Below are 18,462 nucleotides of genomic sequence, written 5' to 3'. Positions count from 1 at the left end.
TATTTTTAAAAGAAAATTGCCCAGCTGCAAAGCAATATTTTGATTGATAAACACCCGCGAAGAGGGTTATCCATGACATTCCTACCAATATTTATCCCTCTATTTTGTTATCGTCACATTGCTGCAGGCTACTGCACTGAAACTGGGTACAATGTTTCGTGCATTTTAACAGTAATTACACGTCTGTGGTGCTTCATAAGCAGACAGCGCACTGAACCACTCGGCTTCTCCGTCAAACACTGGTTTTATACCGGTATCAAGCGAGAACAATTCGCCACGTTGGGATTCGCGGGGGCTGCAGTTCGCGCTGCGGGCACCGAAAGCTGGGCGGCGCTGTTGAGCCGCGGGCTTCACCTGGCGGCTGGGCTCGGGAACGGGGACAGGGAGCGGGCAGGCGGTCGCCGGGAGTTGGGGCGGGCCAGGGCGCGGCGTAAAGCCCCATCGAGTGGCTGTGTGGAGGAATACAGTCACACCCCCGAGCCGGAGGGCAGGTTACTGGCGACGGGAAGTGGTCGTGTCGGGCCGGGCGGACACCCCCACCGACTCCACCTCTTCCTTGGACCAGACCGGGCATAGTGCACACACACACCGACGCCCCCGGGTCTCCAGCCGCCCCACTTTGCCCCGCCAAGCCCAGGAGAGCTCACGGACGTCGGAGAACGAAGTCGCCCCTCCTCACCGCGGTCGGGGCAGCGAACGGAGGGGGCCGCCATCTGCTGGCCGCCCGAACGGGGGAGAGGATCCGAGCACCTCCAGGGATTCCCACCCCACCTCCCTTTCCTCCTCCTCGGCGCCGGGAACATTCACCAGCGAGCGGGCTCTCGCACGGGGAGCGCCGGGATTTTTATTCCAGAGGGGGCCTGGTGCGCCTGGAAGAGAGTGCGGGCGAATCTGGGGATGGAGTAGGTGCCCCCCTCCCCCTTTCCTCCCACCCAGATCCCAGGCTTCAGTCTGATGGCGGCGGCGGTGAATTACTCGCCTCCCTGGTGGGTGAGCCTCCTGCACCGTCTCCCGCACATCAACCTCCAGCTGGAGGTGGTCAGCAGCGACTTCCACCCCGAGGACACCCAGTACCAGGAGGTAAGCGGGGGTAAGAGGAGAGCCGGGGGGCCTCTGTGTTTCGTGGTTCGCGTCATATTGCATCGCGGCTCGGGCACCGTCTGCAGCGAGTCAAAGTTGTTTCTCTTCACTGGAAAGCTCGATTGCAGACCCCAGCACTAGTATTCCCCAGCCCCAGCAGCGTTCTCTCTCGCTGGAAATCTGTGCATGTTTTGTGAAATGAGGGGGAAAAGGTTTAACATAACAGATGTGAAGTTCGAGGCAGCTATTTAAAGCTGCCACAAGTAATCACTGCAACTTTTTTTTTATTGCCGTTGCGTGGATACACCCGCATTTTAAGGCTGGGGGCGACTGTGCTTATGGTTACTCGCACTTTATTCTGGTGGGATGCAGTTCCCCTCCCCTCTACAGTGACTTAGGGGTTTGGGGAAGGAAGATGCATGAGGCGGCCCAAAGGTTTTTGAGCAGGATTTGAAGTGGACGGTAGCTTAACGAGCGAATTCCATAATTTAAGTTAATTGCCTAATGGGTGAATTCTGTTGTTGGTAATGGGCTGAGTGTGTATTGACCTCGAGTGTATCGAATACTTGTACACTCCAACATTTACTCAAGGATAGATGTGATATTTGTGGGTACTCCGCGTTTTACAAATACTCTGAGAATATTTTTTGCTTTTGTGAATGAGACAAAAGTGATTTGAGTCATTATGGCAAATGTTGATCTCGTCTTCGCGTCCCTTTGCCCTGATTACAGCCTAGAAATGAAACAGTAGCACTCTTGTATTTCTTCCACATTGTCGTGTTACGGTTTGTATTGCAAAGGAGGAAAGTCTTTAAAAAACCTTCCCAATGCCCTTATTCAATAGATCAACGTGTGCCTTAATTAAAATACTTTGTTTTAAAACGCTATTACGGAAGGTTATGTTTCCCACAGCAAGTTGAGTTTCCCACAGCCTGGGTTGGAAACATTTGGCAATAAAAGTAGTTTTTGAATAATTGACAAGTGATCTGAATTTATCCAGTGCTTTCTGTTATTGTCTCCTCTGACAGAGCTTTAGAATCAGTGAATACTTCTGAAGTTTGTAGATATGTTACAGCCAATTTGTACAAACAGCAACATAATGATTTAGTAATGCTGATTGAAATATCTATTTATAGGCTACTGGAGATAACTTGGCTCATCACAATAGTTCTATGGAATCTTTCAGATTCACTAGAGAACAATTGAGGCATATGTCTAATATCTCATTCAAAAGTGTCACATTAGCCAGTACAGCATTACTTCAGTGAAACATTAGCATAATTTTTGTGCTCTGAATTGGGATGTAGACTTGCAATGACATGATTAAGGAAGAATGATACTAACTTAGCCCTGGCTGCAATCTGTGATACACTGTCATATCATATTTAGGATTGGTCTTTTGTGTAGGTACTGAGTAAAGATGTTTCACATTCAGTTTTTATTTTAAGTTAATCTGGATATTACCCATCTAGATAAAGTTTTAATAAATTGTTGATGTTTATTGTCAGCTCTCAGTTTTATTCATAGAGCCATCTGGATCAACTTGGCAGTAAACCTGAACTTTGAGACTTTTCTTCTGTTCTTTGTACACAGTAGTGTTTGTGGGTATAAAATGGAAATTCTGGCTGAACTTGTATAATTCCTGCTGCAGAATCTAAGTAGCATTTTTAAGTTATAAAGACAATTATAGGAGCCCCTTATTTAAGGGAGGAGCTAAGTTGCATAGGTATAAAAAAACATGGTTTTACGAAGTTTAAAGTAGTTTGTATTTTTTTAATGTAGGAGATGATTTGTGGTGAATCATGGAATGTTTAACATGAAAGGGGGATTATGTAATGAGCAGGAATTTCAGATTTCATGAGTGGAAATAGACCAACACTTTATAGAAGCCTGCACAAATTCTGACGTGTCATGTGGATGACCCTTATTTGTATAGAGTCATAAAGTCAGCGGACCCTTTTGTACAACTTGTTGAGTCTGACTAAGTTGTCAATCTGAGCTAGTCCAATTTGTCTGCTTTGGTCCACATCTCTCTAAACTTTTCGCATCCATGTACCTGTCCAAGTGCCTTTTAATTGTTAATGTACTTGTTTCAACCACTTCCTCCAGCAATTTATTCCATATAAGGATTGCCTTCTGGGTGAAAAAGTTACTCCTCTGGTTTATATTAAATCGCTTCCTCCTCATCACCTTAAATCTATGTCTTCTAGTTCTTGGTTCCCTAACCTTGTGAGCACTTACTGTAGCCCTGCCCCTTGTGATTTTATGCACCTCTGTAAGATCACCCCTCATCCTCCGACACTTCAATGAATAAAGTCATAGTCGACTCAGTCCCTCGGATCCTGGCAACATCCTCAAACCTTTGGGGCGCTCTTAGCAATGGTTGCCAGGTTGATTACATTTAGTATGGTACAAGCTTCCTGAATAAGAAGGCACAGCAGCACCTCCACTTCCTGAGGAGTTTGAGGCAGGCGAGGTACCCCCTCTGATGTTAACTGAGTTTTATAGAAGCACCATCAAGAGTGTCCTGACAAGCTGCATCTCCATCCGGTATAGGAGCAGCAGAGCATCGGACCAGAAGTCCCGACAAAGGACTGTGAGAATCATAGGGATCTCCCAACCATCCACTGGGGACATTTATCAGGAGCGCTGTATATGCAGGGCCCGCAGTGTTATTAAGTGTTATTACTCATCCACCCAGCATCCTCTTTGACTTTCTACCATCCGGCAGGAGACACCGATGCATAAAGACAAGAATGGTCTGGATGGGAAATAGTTTCTCCCCTCAGGCTTTCAGGGTTCTGAACTCCCTGCTGCACCGCATTCGAAGTGTCACTGGATAATTTGTACTATGCCCTAACAATATTCAATTTTTACACTTTAAGCGAAATTCATTTGTAGGTTGAATTTTTACTTTCCTAAGTTTTTGGGTGTTATCTGTACTACTGTGCTTTACATCCAGGTCTGGGGAACCGTTGTCTGATTTGGTGGTGTGCATGTATATTGTTAAATGATAATGAACTTCATTCTATACACAACAGTGATTTTTTTGCCCCTTCATTGGTTCGCTTCACAATTCTTGAGATCATGCTCCATGTCCTCAACAACTCAGTGAGAAATTACAGGAAGTTTTGTTTTATATCTTTTAAATGTCAAAATACAATTGGGCATGCCAGAAATTTGAAATGAAAACCCTACGCTCCTCGGTGGATCAGACAGCAATATCTGCATTATCCTAGAAGAGTACATGCTTAGCTCTTTTTGTCTATTTCCAGCAGTGGTTTCTACCATGTCATCTTTGCAAAAGGAAACAGATGTGTGGTCAAATATGTGAATTACTACATATCAGATCTTTTGTGGTGTATGTGGTATGTTTAAAAAGTCATAGAATGGAATGGTTATGGCATGGATGGAGGCCAAGCAGCCTGTTGAATCTATACAGGTAATCTCTGCATAATGGTAAAGTGGCAGCAGAAATGCCCCCTTATAGAAATGTTGAAGGATTCAAAAAAAATCTGAGGTATGAAATAAGAATATGTTGTCACAGAACTTGGTGGGGGGTGGGTGGGATCTCTAGATAAACATTTTTAAAATTTGTGCTACTTGACACATGGGCAGAATATGTATTTCTGTGTTACAGAAGATCGCTGTATAGATGGTTTTCTAGGGACATAGGCCACCCCCTCCCCCAAACTCCCACAGTAACACCTCGCAAGGGACTGCTCATGCTGCAGTCTCAAGCAGCCCTCCGTAGATACTGCCTGACCTCTGGTGTTGTGTGTTCCTCCAGCGGTTTGCATGTTGCTTCCTTTTTGTCTGTGTGTGCTGCGCGAATTGTTTTTGCTGCTTCTGCTTCTGTTTTATCTAAGCGTAGAGATATGATGTTGTGCGGAAGAGGCTAAACGTAGTCTGCCAGTTGCACTTTGGGGAACTGTCTGATTCTTTACTTATCACATGTTTTAGCCCACCCCTGCACTATGTAAATCTATTCTATGCCTTAATTCCTGTGTCTGACACCTTCCTTCTGTCTACTAGTTAGCTGTTTACACTTCTCATGGCTTCCTTTTCCCTTGTTTGAGGGCAGTGACCCTGCAGTATTTTGCTCGTCCTCTGTTTGCAGATGAGCCCACAAGCTGATACCCTTCTTTTTCCATATGGTTGCTTTGTACTCACTATTAATTTGGAAAGGGAAATGAAATTAGAGCTGGGGAAGTGCTTGTCTGATTTTTTTTTGTTTGCTCTGTTCTGTTGCATAACGGAGGCAAGTGATTATTTCTGATCGTCAATAAAAAAGCATGATTGATTTTGAAAAATTGAGCGCATATGGGTATTACGGTTGCTTCTCTACTATTAAACTGGAAGTTTTTGTTTATAGATTGCAAATGAAAAGCTACAATAAGAATTTATGAGCTTATTATGATCTCCATCTTGTACAATTATTTTTCTAAAATATTTCTCAGTTTTTGAATATCTTCAGCTTAATGATTTAAAAAAAATAAATGGGTTGGAAAGATAGTAGAAACTAGAGAAAGTGAACTACTGGAGTGGTACAGATTGTCCAGTTTGGCTGCATCCTGTGAAATTGGATGCACGCTTGTGTTGAGAGAAAATAATATAAATTCATGTTGCATAGGTTGCCGTGCTCGAGCAAGAGGCTGACTTTCAAATACAATCTCAAGTAATCAACAAAGACAAAACTTTTCATGTAGTTAATTTGGTGATAAAGTTGAAGAATCACAGAATAAAATATATTAAAATCATTATCGACTGTGGCAAATTGTGCACTGAGTATATCTTTTAAGACCTATCAGCACCATCTGTAGGACTTAAACATCAAGTGCCTATATCTAATCTTTGCATTCTCATTCTATTGAATTTAATATAGCACTAGATCTTGCTGAGGTTTGACATGTAATGGGGTCTGGTGGTTATTAGATTGACCCTGCATGCTTCAGCTTAAATAAATTTGCACATCAAATTGCTGAAAGTGCAAGCTGGTTATGTTGAGGAAGACAACATCTAAGATCTATATGAAAAGGGTGACTATTGAGGATCTCTATAACCAATGGGTTTTGATATGGACAATAATTTCACACATGGAAAGAAGGATTCATTTAAGTTTTATCACTCGGGAATGAAGTTTGCTGTTGAATGCTTATTTCATTGTCTTTGTGCTCAATTGATACATGCAACATTTATCTTAACTAGACATTGCACTAGCAACAGTCTTTAAAGGAAATGATTTATTGTAAGCTCCAATTGAAGGAATTGGTATACAGTCGGCCCTCCTTATCCGCGAGTTCTGCATGCGCGATTTCAACCAACCGCGAATCAAGAAAACCCGGAAGTGCTCTTCCAGCGCTTGTTCTTCGAACATGTACAGACTTTTTTTTCTTGTCATTATTCCCTAAACAATGCAGTATTGCAACTATTTTTCATGGCATTTACATTGTATTAGGTATTATAAGTAATCTAGAGATGATTTAAAGTAAATGGGAGGATGTGTGTAGATTATCGTGGATCGGGATCCAAAAAAAAAGGAAGTCCTCTTACTAAGTAAGTCGGAACAGGTACATCCGGTATTATTTAGCGTCAGTTAGTCAAACATTTGTCTTAGTATATAGTATATATTTTACCTTTCTATGCATATAAAATACTTAAGAAACGTATGTTTCAGCACCGGGCTCGGGAGCAGAAATTCCCAAGTTTGATCCAGTGACAGATCGCTCCTGAGCGCACTGTCCATTCCTGCCGGGTTGATGTGGAAGATCAAAAACCCAAAACCCAATAATTAAACCACTGCGTTGCTGCGTAATAGTTGCTTTAATCGGGCAGGGCCTTTCTCATTTTGTCCTTTAAAATTGTTCTGATCGTTGACCGACTTTAGCCTAATGCTTTTCCAGTGACCGATGGTGTTTCACCTCTTTCCAATTGCTTTATTATTTCCACTTTATTTTAAATCGCGATCGTGATTATTTTTGTGAACAGAAACATTGCGGATTCAGAACTCCACTGCCGGGTCCTAATGCCCACAGCACTGAGACGGGTTAAATAAGGTCCGGGGTTCCGCTGGGTCCTAAGGTCCACCGCATTGAGACAGGTTGAATAAAGGACTTGAGCATCCGCATTTTTTGGTACCTGCAAGGGGTCCCGGAACCAATCCCTTGCGGATAAGGAGGGCCAACTGTATTTCTATTGGTGATAAAGGTTTGCAAGATTTGTAGAAATGTGGCATTTCAGGTGAGCTATTTGATGGAATATTTAAGTAAGATAAGACCATAACACGTAGGATCAGAATTAGATCATTCAGCCCATTGAGTCTGTGCCACCATTTTATCATGGCTTATTTATTTAACCTTTCAACCCCATTCTCCTGCCTTCCCCCCATAACCTTTGATGCCTATACAATTGAGAGCCTATCAACTTCTGCTTCAAATATACCCAATGAATTGGCCTCCAGAGCTGCCTGCAACAATGTATTCCACACATTCTCCGCACTCTAGCTAAGAAATTCCTCCTTGTCTCTGTTCTAAAGGGATGTCCTTCTACTGAGGCTGTACCTTCTGGTCCTAAACTCTCCCACTATTGAAAACCATTCTCTATTTTCACTTTATTCAGACCTTTCAGTATTTGGTAGGTTTCAATGAGGTTTCCCTGCCTCCATTCTTCTAAACTCTAGTGAGTACAGGCCCAGAGCCATCAAATGTTCTTTATACATCAACCCTTTCATTCCTGGTATCATTCTCGTGGATCTTCCCTGGACCCTCTCCTATGCCAACATGTCTTTTTTTTTGATATGGTACCAAAAACTGCTCATAATATTCCAGATGTGGTCTTCTCTTATAAAGCCTCGCCGTTACCCACTTGCCTTTATATTTTAGTCCCCTTGAACTAATGCATTTGCAGTCCTTATTACTGCCTCACTCCCAAATTAACCTTTAGGAAATCCTGCACTAGGACTAGTCCCTTTTGCAGCCCCAATTTCTGAATTTGCTCCCCAATTAGAAAAAAAGTCTACCCCTTTAATTTCTTCTACTAAAGTGCATAACCACATGCTTCCCGATGTGTATTCCATCTGGCACTTCACCCATTCTCTTCATCTGTCTGAAGTCTGGTGGTCAGAGTCCAGATCGGAGTAGTCTGTAGTCAAAGGGCAGCAATGCCCTGGACTTCATCAGCAGGCGCTGATGATGAAGACCAGTCATTCCTGTGATCAAGGACCATCGTTGACAGACCCCAAGGATGAGGGCAGTTGACGCCACCTCCCCCAGTCAACAAGTTCTGGCCTTGGAGGTCCATTCAAGTCCAGGCCAGGTAGTCAAAGCGCCAGGGTCATGTCCAGAAGTTGGAGGCCTGATGTCTGAGAGTTCGGAGCCAAAAAAAAACTCCAGAGGCAAACTGTCCTGGGGTTTGAGGTCTGTCTTTGTGTTTTGGGTGGCTGAGAAAAGGGCTTGTTTTGCCATTGTTGCATTGTTCTGCTGAACATTGTGAGTATGTTTTGTTAGCGCCCGAATGTGGCCTGCCCCATTACATCCTTGTGTTGGAGTGGTTGTAACGCAAATGATGCATTTCACTGTATGTTTCATTGTGCGTAAATCAATGAATTTGAATCTGAATGTCCTGACCTGGGTACCAGACAGGTGACACAGCCTGCGAGGCTCTACTGCTCTGGCCCATAGTGTATTAAACCAAATCAAATGCCAGTCAATTTAAACATCTTCTAATTGACTGTGTGTGTGTATCAAAAAGATTGCATGCAAGTCTAATGTGATCATTGGCACTTAATTGAAGGGTTTATAATTTTTATTCATTACAGCCTACTTAGTTAAAAAATCATCAGTTTTTATCTGCTTTAAAAATCTCACTCTTGTTCTTTTGACAGAAGATCAGTTTTGGCCTTGAGCAGTGGAAGAAACAAAACTTGATTTCTTTGGTAGCAATTGTAAGAATATTATCGGGCTCTCTCGTATCCAAGTGAAATGTGTCTACTTGATAGTTGCTGTGCAAACTGGTTTTTATTCTGTAGGTGTAGTACATGTAATGTATTGTATAAGACTACTAGCTATAATGGGTGAAATGTGATGTTCTTTCATGTGTTCTGCCTTCCAGTTTGCCTGTGTATTACCCTGAGCTTTAAGAATCATCAAGAGTGAAACTGTTTTTTAAAAAAGTTGATTTGAAATGAGTGTGTGTGTATGTGTGTGTGTGTGTGTGTATATATGTATGTGTGTGTGTATATATATACACCCAGTTGAACATAATCATTGGTTTGAAATGTAATTTGCACCCGTGGCTGACAAGGGAAATTAGGGATAGTATCAATTCCAAAGAAGAAGCATACAAATTAGCCAGAAAAAGTGGCTCACCTGAGGACTGGGAGAAATTCAGAGTTCAGCAGAGGAGGACAGAGGGCTTAATTAGGAAGGGGAAAAAAGATTATGAGGGAAAACTGGCAGGGAACATAAAAACTGACTGTAAAAGCTTTTATAGATATGTGAAAAGAAAAAAGATTGGTTAAGACAAATGTAGGGTCCCTACAGACGGAAACAGGTGAATTGATCATGGGGAACAAGGACATGGCAGACCAATTGAATAATTACTTTGGTTCTGTCTTCACGAAGGAGGACATAAATAATCTTCCAGAAATAGTAGGGGACAGAGGGTCCAGTGAGATGGAGGAACTGAGGGAAATACATGTTAGTAGGGAAGTGGTGTTAGGTAAATTGAAGGGATTAAAGGCAGATAAATCCCCAGGGCCAGATGGTCTGCATCTCAGAGTGCTTAAGGAAGTAGCCCAAGAAATAATGGATGCATTAGTGATAATTTTTCAAAACTCTTTAGATTCTGGACGGACTAGTTCCTGAGGATTGGAGGGTGGCTAATGTAACCCCACTTTTTAAAAATGGAGGGAGAGAGAAACCAGGGAATTATAGACCGGTTAGCCTAACATTGGTGGTGGGGAAACTGCTGGAGTCAGTTATCAAAGATGTGATAACAGCACATTTGGAAAGCGGTGAAATCATCGGACAAAGTCAGCATGGATTTGTGAAAGGAAAATCATGTCTGACAAACCTCATAGAATTTTTTGAGGACGTAACTAGTAGAGTGGATAGGGGAGAACCAATGGATGTGGTATATTTGGATTTTCAAGTGGCTTTTGACAAGGTCCCACACAGGAGATTAGTGTGCAAACTTAAAGCACATGGTATTGGGGGTAAGGTATTGATGTGGATAGAGAATTGGTTGGCAGACAGGAAGCAAAGAGTGGGAATAAATGGGACCTTTTCAGAATGGCAGGCAGTGACTAGTGGGGTACCGCAAGGCTCAGTGCTGGGACCCCAGTTGTTTACAATATATATTAATGACTTGGATGAGGGAATTAAATGCAGCATCTCCAAGTTTGCGGATGACACGAAGCTGGGTGGCAGTGTTAGCTGTGAGGAGGATGCTGAGAGGATGCAGAGTGACTTGGATAGGTTGGGTGAGTGGGCAAATTCATGGCAGATGCAATTTAATGTGGATAAATGTGAAGTTATCCACTTTGGTGGCAAAAACAGGAAAACAGATTATTATCTGAATGGTGGCCGATTAGGAAAAGGGGAGGTGCAACGAGACCTGGGTGCCATTATACACCAGTTATTGAAAATGGGCATGCAGGTACAGCAGGCGGTGAAAATGGCGAATGGTATGCTGGCATTTATAGCGAGAGGATTCGAGTACAGGAGCAGGGAGGTACTACTGCAGTTGTACAAGGCCTTGGTGAGACCACACCTGGAGTATTGTGTGCAGTTTTGGTCCCCTAATCTGAGGAAAGACATCCTTGCCATAGAGGGAGTACAAAGAAGGTTCACCAGATTGATTCCTGGGATGGCAGGACTTTCATATGATGAAAGGCTGGATGAACTAGGCTTATACTCGTTGAAATTTAGAAGATTGAGGGGGGATCTGATTGAAACGTATAAAATCCTAAAGGGATTGGACAGGCTAGACGCAGGAAGATTGTTCCCGATGTTGGGGAAGTCCAGAATGAGGGGTCACAGTTTGAGGATAAAGGGGAAGCCTTTTAGGACCGAGATTAGGAAAAACTTCTTCACACAGAGAGTGGTGAATCTATGGAATTCTCTGCCACAGGAAACAGTTGAGGCCAGTTCATTGGCTATATTTAAGAGGGAGTTAGATATGGCCCTTGTGGCTAAAGGGATCAGGGGGTATGGAGGGAAGGCTGGTACAGGGTTCTGAGTTGGATGATCAGCCATGATCATACTGAATGGTGGCGCAGGCTCGAAGGGCCGAATGGCCTACTCCTGCACCTATTTTCTATGTTTTCTATGTAATAAGTGTTATAAATCAACACACACAAATTGCTGGTGGAATTCAGCAGGTCAGGCAACATCAATGAAAAAGAAGAAACAGTTAACACTTCGGGTCAAGACCATAGGTGCTGCCTGACCCTAGTTCCGTCAGCATTTTGTGGTCGTTCCTCTGGATTACCAGCATCTGCACTTTCTCGTGTTAATGCCTGCTTCTACCTAATGGCCCTTCCCTCACCCCTCCCCCTCTTAGTACTGGCCATCGTATCTCTCCAATCTCATCCCTGATGCAGGATCTTGACAGTTCTTCTCCTTCCCATTTTTCTGCGTACATAAATATGCCTTTTGTCCAGTCAGATGTTAATTGAAATAATACTTTTTTTTCTCCCAATGGTTTTTAGCTGTAAATGTAAATGAAGGATTTTGTCCTGTATTCCAGGAAGTTTTATTGATATTTCTAGTAGTTGTTTAGACTGGGCAGTGTTGCATAGTAGCCAGAATCCTTGTTATCCTTTTGAGAAATATAAATATTGATGCTTCTGTTATATTGTCCAATTTTCTGTTGTCATGGAGTTTAAAATTTTGTTCATCCATTATAAATTTTAAATTTAGGAAGTAGTTGTATGGAATAGAAATTGGAGATACATTTTTAAGACTGAGAAAGCTGGAAGTCAAAGTGGCTTCTCAAGGTCTTAACTCTAAAGACTATTTTGAATATGTGGAAACATTCAACATGGAACATAGAAATCTACAGCACATTACAGGCCCTTCGGTCCACAATGTTGTGCCAACCATGTAACCTACTCTAGAAACTGCCTAGAATTTCCCTACCACATAGCCCTCTATTTTGCTAAGCTCCATGTAGCTATCTAAGAGTCTCTTAAAAGACCTTACTGTATCCGCCACTACCACCGTCGCTGGCAGTGCATTCTGTACACTCGCACTCTGTGTATGATAAAACGTGCCTCTGACATCCTCCTTGTACCTACTCCCAGGGCACCTTAAAACTATGCCCCTTCATGTTAGCCATTTCAGCCCTGGGAAAAAGCCTTTGGCTATCCACATGATCAATGCCTCTCATCATACTGTATGCCTCTCATCATCTTGTACACCTCTATCAGGTCACCTGTCATTCTCTGTCACTCCAAGGAGAAAAGGCCAAGTTCACTCAACCTATTCTCTTAAGGAATGCTCTCCAATCCAGGCAACATTCTTCTAACTCTCCTCTGCACTCTTTCTATAGCACCCACATCCTTCCTGTGACCAGAACTGAATACAGTACTCCAAGTGGGATCTAAATAAGTTCTTGTATAGCTTTAACATTACCTCTCGGCTCCTGAACTCAATTCCACAGTTTATGAAGGCCATCACACCATATGCCTTCCTAACAATACTGTCTACCTGCGCAGCAGCTTTGAGCGTCCTGTGTACACGGACCCCAAGATCTTGCTGATCCTCCACACTGCCAATAGTCTTATCATTAATATTATATTTTCTCTTCAAATTTGTGAAATGAACCACTTCACTCTTATCTGGGCTGAAATCCATCTGTCACTTCTCAGCCCAGTTTTGGGTTCTATCGATGTCCCACTGTAACCTCTGACAATCCTCCACACTATCCACAACACCCCCAACTTTTGTGTCATCAGCAAACTTATTAACCCATCCTTCTACTTCCTCATCCAGGTCATTTATAAAAATCACAAAGAGGAGGGGTCACAGCAGATCCCCGCGGAGCACCGCTGGTCACCATCCTCCGAGCAAAATACAACCACCCTTTGCCTTCTGTGGGCAAGCTATTCTGGATCCACAAAGCAAGGTTTCCTTTGATCCTATGCCTCCTTACTTTCTGAATGAGCCTTGTATGGGGAACCTTTTCAAATACCTTACTGAAATCCATATGCACTAAATCTACTGCTGTACCTGCATCAATGTGGTTTGTTACATCCTCAAAGAATTCAGTCAGGCTCGTGAGGCACGACTTGCCTTTGACAAAGCCATGCTGACTATCCCTAATCAGGTGATGTCTCTCCAAATGCTCATAAATCCTACCTCTCAGGATCTTCCCCAACAACTTGCCCACCACTGAAGGAAGACTCACTGGTCCATAATTTTCTGGGTTATCTCTACTCCCTTTCTTGAACAATATTCTGTTCAATTACTTGTTTTGTTCAGAGTTCAAAAATAAATAGATAGGTAAAGGAGGATAAACAATGACGCGAGGAAATCTGCAGATGCTGGAAATTCAAGCAACACAAACAAAAAAAAATGCTGGTGAACGCAGCAGACCAGGCAGCATTTATAGGAAGAGGTACAGTCGACTTTCCGGGCCGGGACCCTTCATCAGGACTAACTGAAAGAAGAGTGTCATCTTTGGGGATTTAACAGTTTATTCAAAGAAAGACTGAAGTAAAATTGCTATTAATTGCTCTTCTGTAGATCTTGACTTTTAACAGAATTCGGTTTAATATCACCATATGTTGTGAAATTTTTAACTTTACGGCGGCAGTACAATGCAATACATGATAAATATTGAGGGGGGAGAAACTGAATTACATTAAATCTATATGTCTATTAAATAGTTAAATTAAAGTAAGTGGTGCTAACCCCCTCCCAGAAATAAAGTAGTGACATAGTGTTCGTAGGTTCATTGTCCATTTGGTAATTGGATGGCAGAGGGAAGAAGCAGTTCCTGGATCGCTGAGTGTGTGCGTTCTGGCTTCTGTACTTCATTCCTGATGGTAACAATGAGAAGAGGGCATGTCCTGGGTGGTGGGGGTCCTCGGTGATGGACACCACCTTCCTGAGGCACCGCTCCTTGAAGTTGTCTTGGATACTATGGAGGCTTGTGTCCATGATGGAGCTGGCTGACTTTACAATTTTTTGCACCTTGCTTCATTCCTGTGCAGTAGCCTCCGCCGCCATACCAGACGGTGATGCAGAATGCTCTCCCACAGTGCACTTGTAGAAGTTTTTGACTGTTTTAGTTGATAAGCCAAATCTCCTCAAGCTTCTAATGAAGTATAGCCACTGTCTGCCTTCTTTGTAGCTGCATCAATGTGTTTGTCCAGGTTAGGTCCTCAGAGAGATATAGACACCCATGAGCTTGAAATTGCTCACTCTCTCCACTTCTGATCCCTCTGAGAGGATTTATTTGTGTTCCATCATCTTACCCTACCTGAAGTCCACAACCCCTCCTTGGTCTTGTTGAGAGCAAGGTTGTTGCTGTGCCACCACTCAAATAGCTGGTATTTCTCACTCCTGTATGCCCTTTTGTCACCATCTGAAATTCTGCCATCAATGATTGTATCATCTGCAAATTTATAGATTTTAAATTTATAAATTTGAGCTATGGCTAGCCACACAAGTCATGGGTGTGGAAAGAGCAGAGCAGTGGGCTGTACACACCTCTGTGGTCTGCTGAGGGTGAATGTTCTGCACTTCTGTGTTACACCTCTTCTGCCCAATCTTCACTCCCGCCAGTAACTTTGAGATATTAAAATAAATAGCTGTGCTGGCAGCTTGTGCCATTGTTAGCAGTTTGTCTCCTTTAGCCTGACACATTCATATTAGCTCCAGGATTTTCCAGGATTTATTGCTTCTGTCAAAGCCATTCCTGATATTTTTTTTTAAAAAAGTTGTAATAACTATATGGTGGAAACATTTCTAGCTCTAGGAACAGAGGTACACATTTTCTTTGAGCAGATAGTCAAACTGCTTCTTCTCAAAGGTATTTTTTAATCTATCTAATTTAGTCTGCTCAGGGTCTGATTACATGCTTTTGGTAAAGGTGCATATTTAATAAGGTCATTAAATTTAATTTATGTGCAGCTAGCTACTACAATATTTACATTATACATAATTTAGGTGAATTGAGAAAATCATTATTGATTGATGGAATTGAGGGAAGATGAGCAACTTTGAGGAAATTTCAGTGAAGATATAGCTTGACAAAGTTTAATGGAGGAGTCCAGAGCCTCTCCTTGTGCAGGTTGGAGATGCCAAATAGTCAGAATTGTGCACATAATGCATTTCTTCAGGTAGTACTCTCAGTTTTTTAAAATCAGAATGACCAGTAAATGGTACTCGAATCAGTTCATGTGGGCTTACATGAAATGCCAGATATGGAGTACTGCATAATATTTTTAAAATGATGACTGATGTTCCTTGAAGCCAATTATCAGGTTGGGTCAGTTTTAGCACTCTTGCCTTTAATGCATGGGGAAATGCATTTGCAAAATTCATCTTCCCCTGACTCTTCAGGATCTCTGCCTATGATTGCTTGAAGTGGTGACTGAACTGGGCATCAGGGATGCCACTGATGAGCAGGAGTTCATGCACTGATCACCATGGTCAGCAGTTACTGAGCAGTGCACCCTGCCTTCCCTATCATTGCAGGGCATTTCAACTTGAAGTCTCTGAACAACTACCACTAACATATCACCTGTAGAACCACAGGGGAACCTGTTATACCACCAACAAGAATGCTTACCATGCCCTTCCACGCCCACACTTTCTATAATCTGATCTCTTGGCTGTACTTCTCCCTGCATGTAGGCAAAAAATGTAGCACCAGTGTTGAGGACCAGAAATATCTGGTCTGTTCAGGGGAAGTGGGGGATCGCTTACAGGACTCATTTGAGTCAGTGGACTGGACATTACTCAGCGATTCCTCTTTGAATATGATTGAATACACCACAGTTATTACTGACTACACCAAGCCCTGTGTGGATGAGTGTGTGCTTTCGAAAACATACCAGACGTACCCAAACCAAAAGCCGCAGATGAACCAGGAGATTTGTAGTCTGCTGAGCGCTAGATTAGTGGCATTTAAGACAGGTGATCCAGATCTATACAAGAAGCAGAGGTACAACATACGGAAGACTATTTTAAGAGCGAGAAAACACTTCTGTTTGAAGTTAGAGACTGAATTGAATGCTCCACAGCTCTGGCAGGGTGGCATTACTTCCTACAAGACAAAACTTAAAAACATGAACGGTCGTGCTGCTTCACTCCCAGATGAGCTCAGTGTCTTTTATCCATGCTTTGAAAGGGAAAGTAAAACTACACCTCTGCGAATCCCTGCAGCATCTGGTGACCCTTGCTCTCTGTCCGAGGCCAATGACAGAACATCTTTGAGGGTGAAGCCTTGCAAGGCACCAGACCCTATTGGCTTACCTGGTAGGGCACTGAAAACCTGTGCCAACCAACTGGAGGGAGTGTTCGAGGACATCTTCAATCACTCACTGCTGCATTTGGATACCATTGCCCAAGAAGTGCAGGCTGAGCTGCCTCAGTGACTATTGCCCAGTTGCACTTGTATCTGTAGTGATAAAATTCTTTTGAGAGGTTGGTCATGGCTGGAACTAACTCCTGTCAATTTGGACCCACTGCAAATTGCCTACTGCCTCAATGGGTTTTCAGTGGATGCAATCCCACTGGCTCTCTACTTAGCCTTGGATCATCTGGACAATAGCAATATCTATGTCAGGCTGCTCTTTATTGATGACAGCTCAGCATTCAACAACATCATACCCTCAGTTAGTGCAGATTGGAAATAACATCTCTGCCTTGGCACCTCAAAGGTGTGCGCTTAGCTCATGCTCTACTCTCTCTACACCCACAACAGTGTGGCTAGGCACAGCTCAAGCGCCATCAATAAACTTGCCAGTGACGCAACTGTTCTTGGCAGGATATCAGGTCGTGACATGGAGGCTAAGAGGAATGAGACAGCTTAGCTGGTTGAGTGGTGTCGAAACAACCGTACAGTCAACGTCAATAAGAGCAAGGAATTGAATGTGGACACTGGAAGGGGAAGTTAAGAGAACACAAACCTGTTCTTATTGAGAGATCATCAGTGGAAAGGTGAGCAGTTTCAAGTTCATGGTTGTCAACATCTCGGAAGGTCTGTCCTGGACCCAACATATTGATACAATTACAAAGAAGGCATGGCAGCAGCTATGTTTCATTGGGAGTTTGAGGAGACCTGGTATGTCACCAAAGACTGTCAAATTTCTGCACAGAACATTCCATCTGGTTGCATCACCATCTGTTATGGAGAGGTCACCAGACAAAATTGGGAAAAAAATACCACAGAAAGTTGCAAACTCAACCAGCTCCATCATTGACACTATCTCCTCAGCATCGAGGATATCTCCAAAATGCCACCTCTTTCATTAACAACCCTTGTTACCCAGGACTTGCCCTCTTATTGCTACCATCAAGAAGGAGGTATCAGAGCCTGAAGACACCTCTCAATTTTATAGGACCAGCTGTGTACATACATCTACTGATGCTTCTGATGGACACATCCTCAGTGATGTTCTTGGCTTGGAATCATCGGGTGTTTCGGGTTTTTCAACATCATACTCCCTCCTCCAGGTGACCCAGCCGGGGCTGATCAGACCCCAGCTTGTGTCCAGATGGCTAGCTACTTATGACTCCATGACTCCCCTCTTTTGAGCCACAGCCATCCTGAGGCCCTCTCTGCCGCATCGGTGGTACTGCGGATGGCTCTTCTCTTCCTCTCTCTTTCGACGTCCAAATTGCTGAAGGCTCTGGCTAAAGAACGGGCTACGAATCCCCTACAACCAACCGCCACTGGGAGACACCTCGCTCTCCATCCAGCCTGCTAACAGTTGCTGACCAGTCCTGCATACTTGGAGAGCTTCCTTTCAAAGACCTCTTCCAAGTGATTTTCCCATGGGACCGTCAGCTCCAGCAGCACCACTTGCTTAGTAGACTCAGACACCAGGACAGTGTCTGGTCGCAGGGTGGTGGCTGCGATATGTTTGGGGAACTTCAGCTGCCATTCGAGGTCCACAAACAGTTGCCAGTCCCTTGTAGAGGTCAGGATGCCTGCAGATGTACTTTTGGCAGATATTGGCTGCTCCCTAGCTCTGACAAAGGCAATGGTCTGCTTGGAGGGTCGGGACCACTTTGCCCACTTAACTCCTGCACTGATGGCTTCAGCGATGGTCTTCAGGACCTGATCATGCCTCCACCTGTACCGACCCTCACCAAGTGCCCTTGCACAGCCATTGAGGATGTGCTCCAGGGTTCCTCGCTTGGA

The 18,462-nt window shown here is 43.4% G+C and overlaps 1 protein-coding gene across 4 annotated transcripts in view; it reads left to right on the top strand.

Annotated features, from left to right (window-relative positions):
• The first annotated feature begins 360 nt into the window (after positions 1-360).
• The window catches only part of LOC140202972 (protein tweety homolog 3-like), a 202,874-nt gene continuing 184,772 nt past the window's right edge, over positions 361-18,462 (top strand). For all 4 annotated transcript variants that reach the window (XM_072268621.1, XM_072268620.1, XM_072268619.1 and 1 more), the window contains exon 1: positions 361-1,080. In XM_072268621.1, coding sequence (XP_072124722.1) covers positions 955-1,080 — 126 coding nt within the window. In that variant the 5' untranslated portion in view covers positions 361-954. The remainder of the gene's footprint in view (positions 1,081-18,462) is intronic.

Source organism: Mobula birostris, chromosome 9, assembly GCF_030028105.1.
Source record: "Mobula birostris isolate sMobBir1 chromosome 9, sMobBir1.hap1, whole genome shotgun sequence".
In the NCBI taxonomy this organism is placed as follows: domain Eukaryota; kingdom Metazoa; phylum Chordata; class Chondrichthyes; order Myliobatiformes; family Myliobatidae; genus Mobula; species Mobula birostris.
This window is presented reverse-complemented; position numbering and strand designations above follow the sequence as displayed.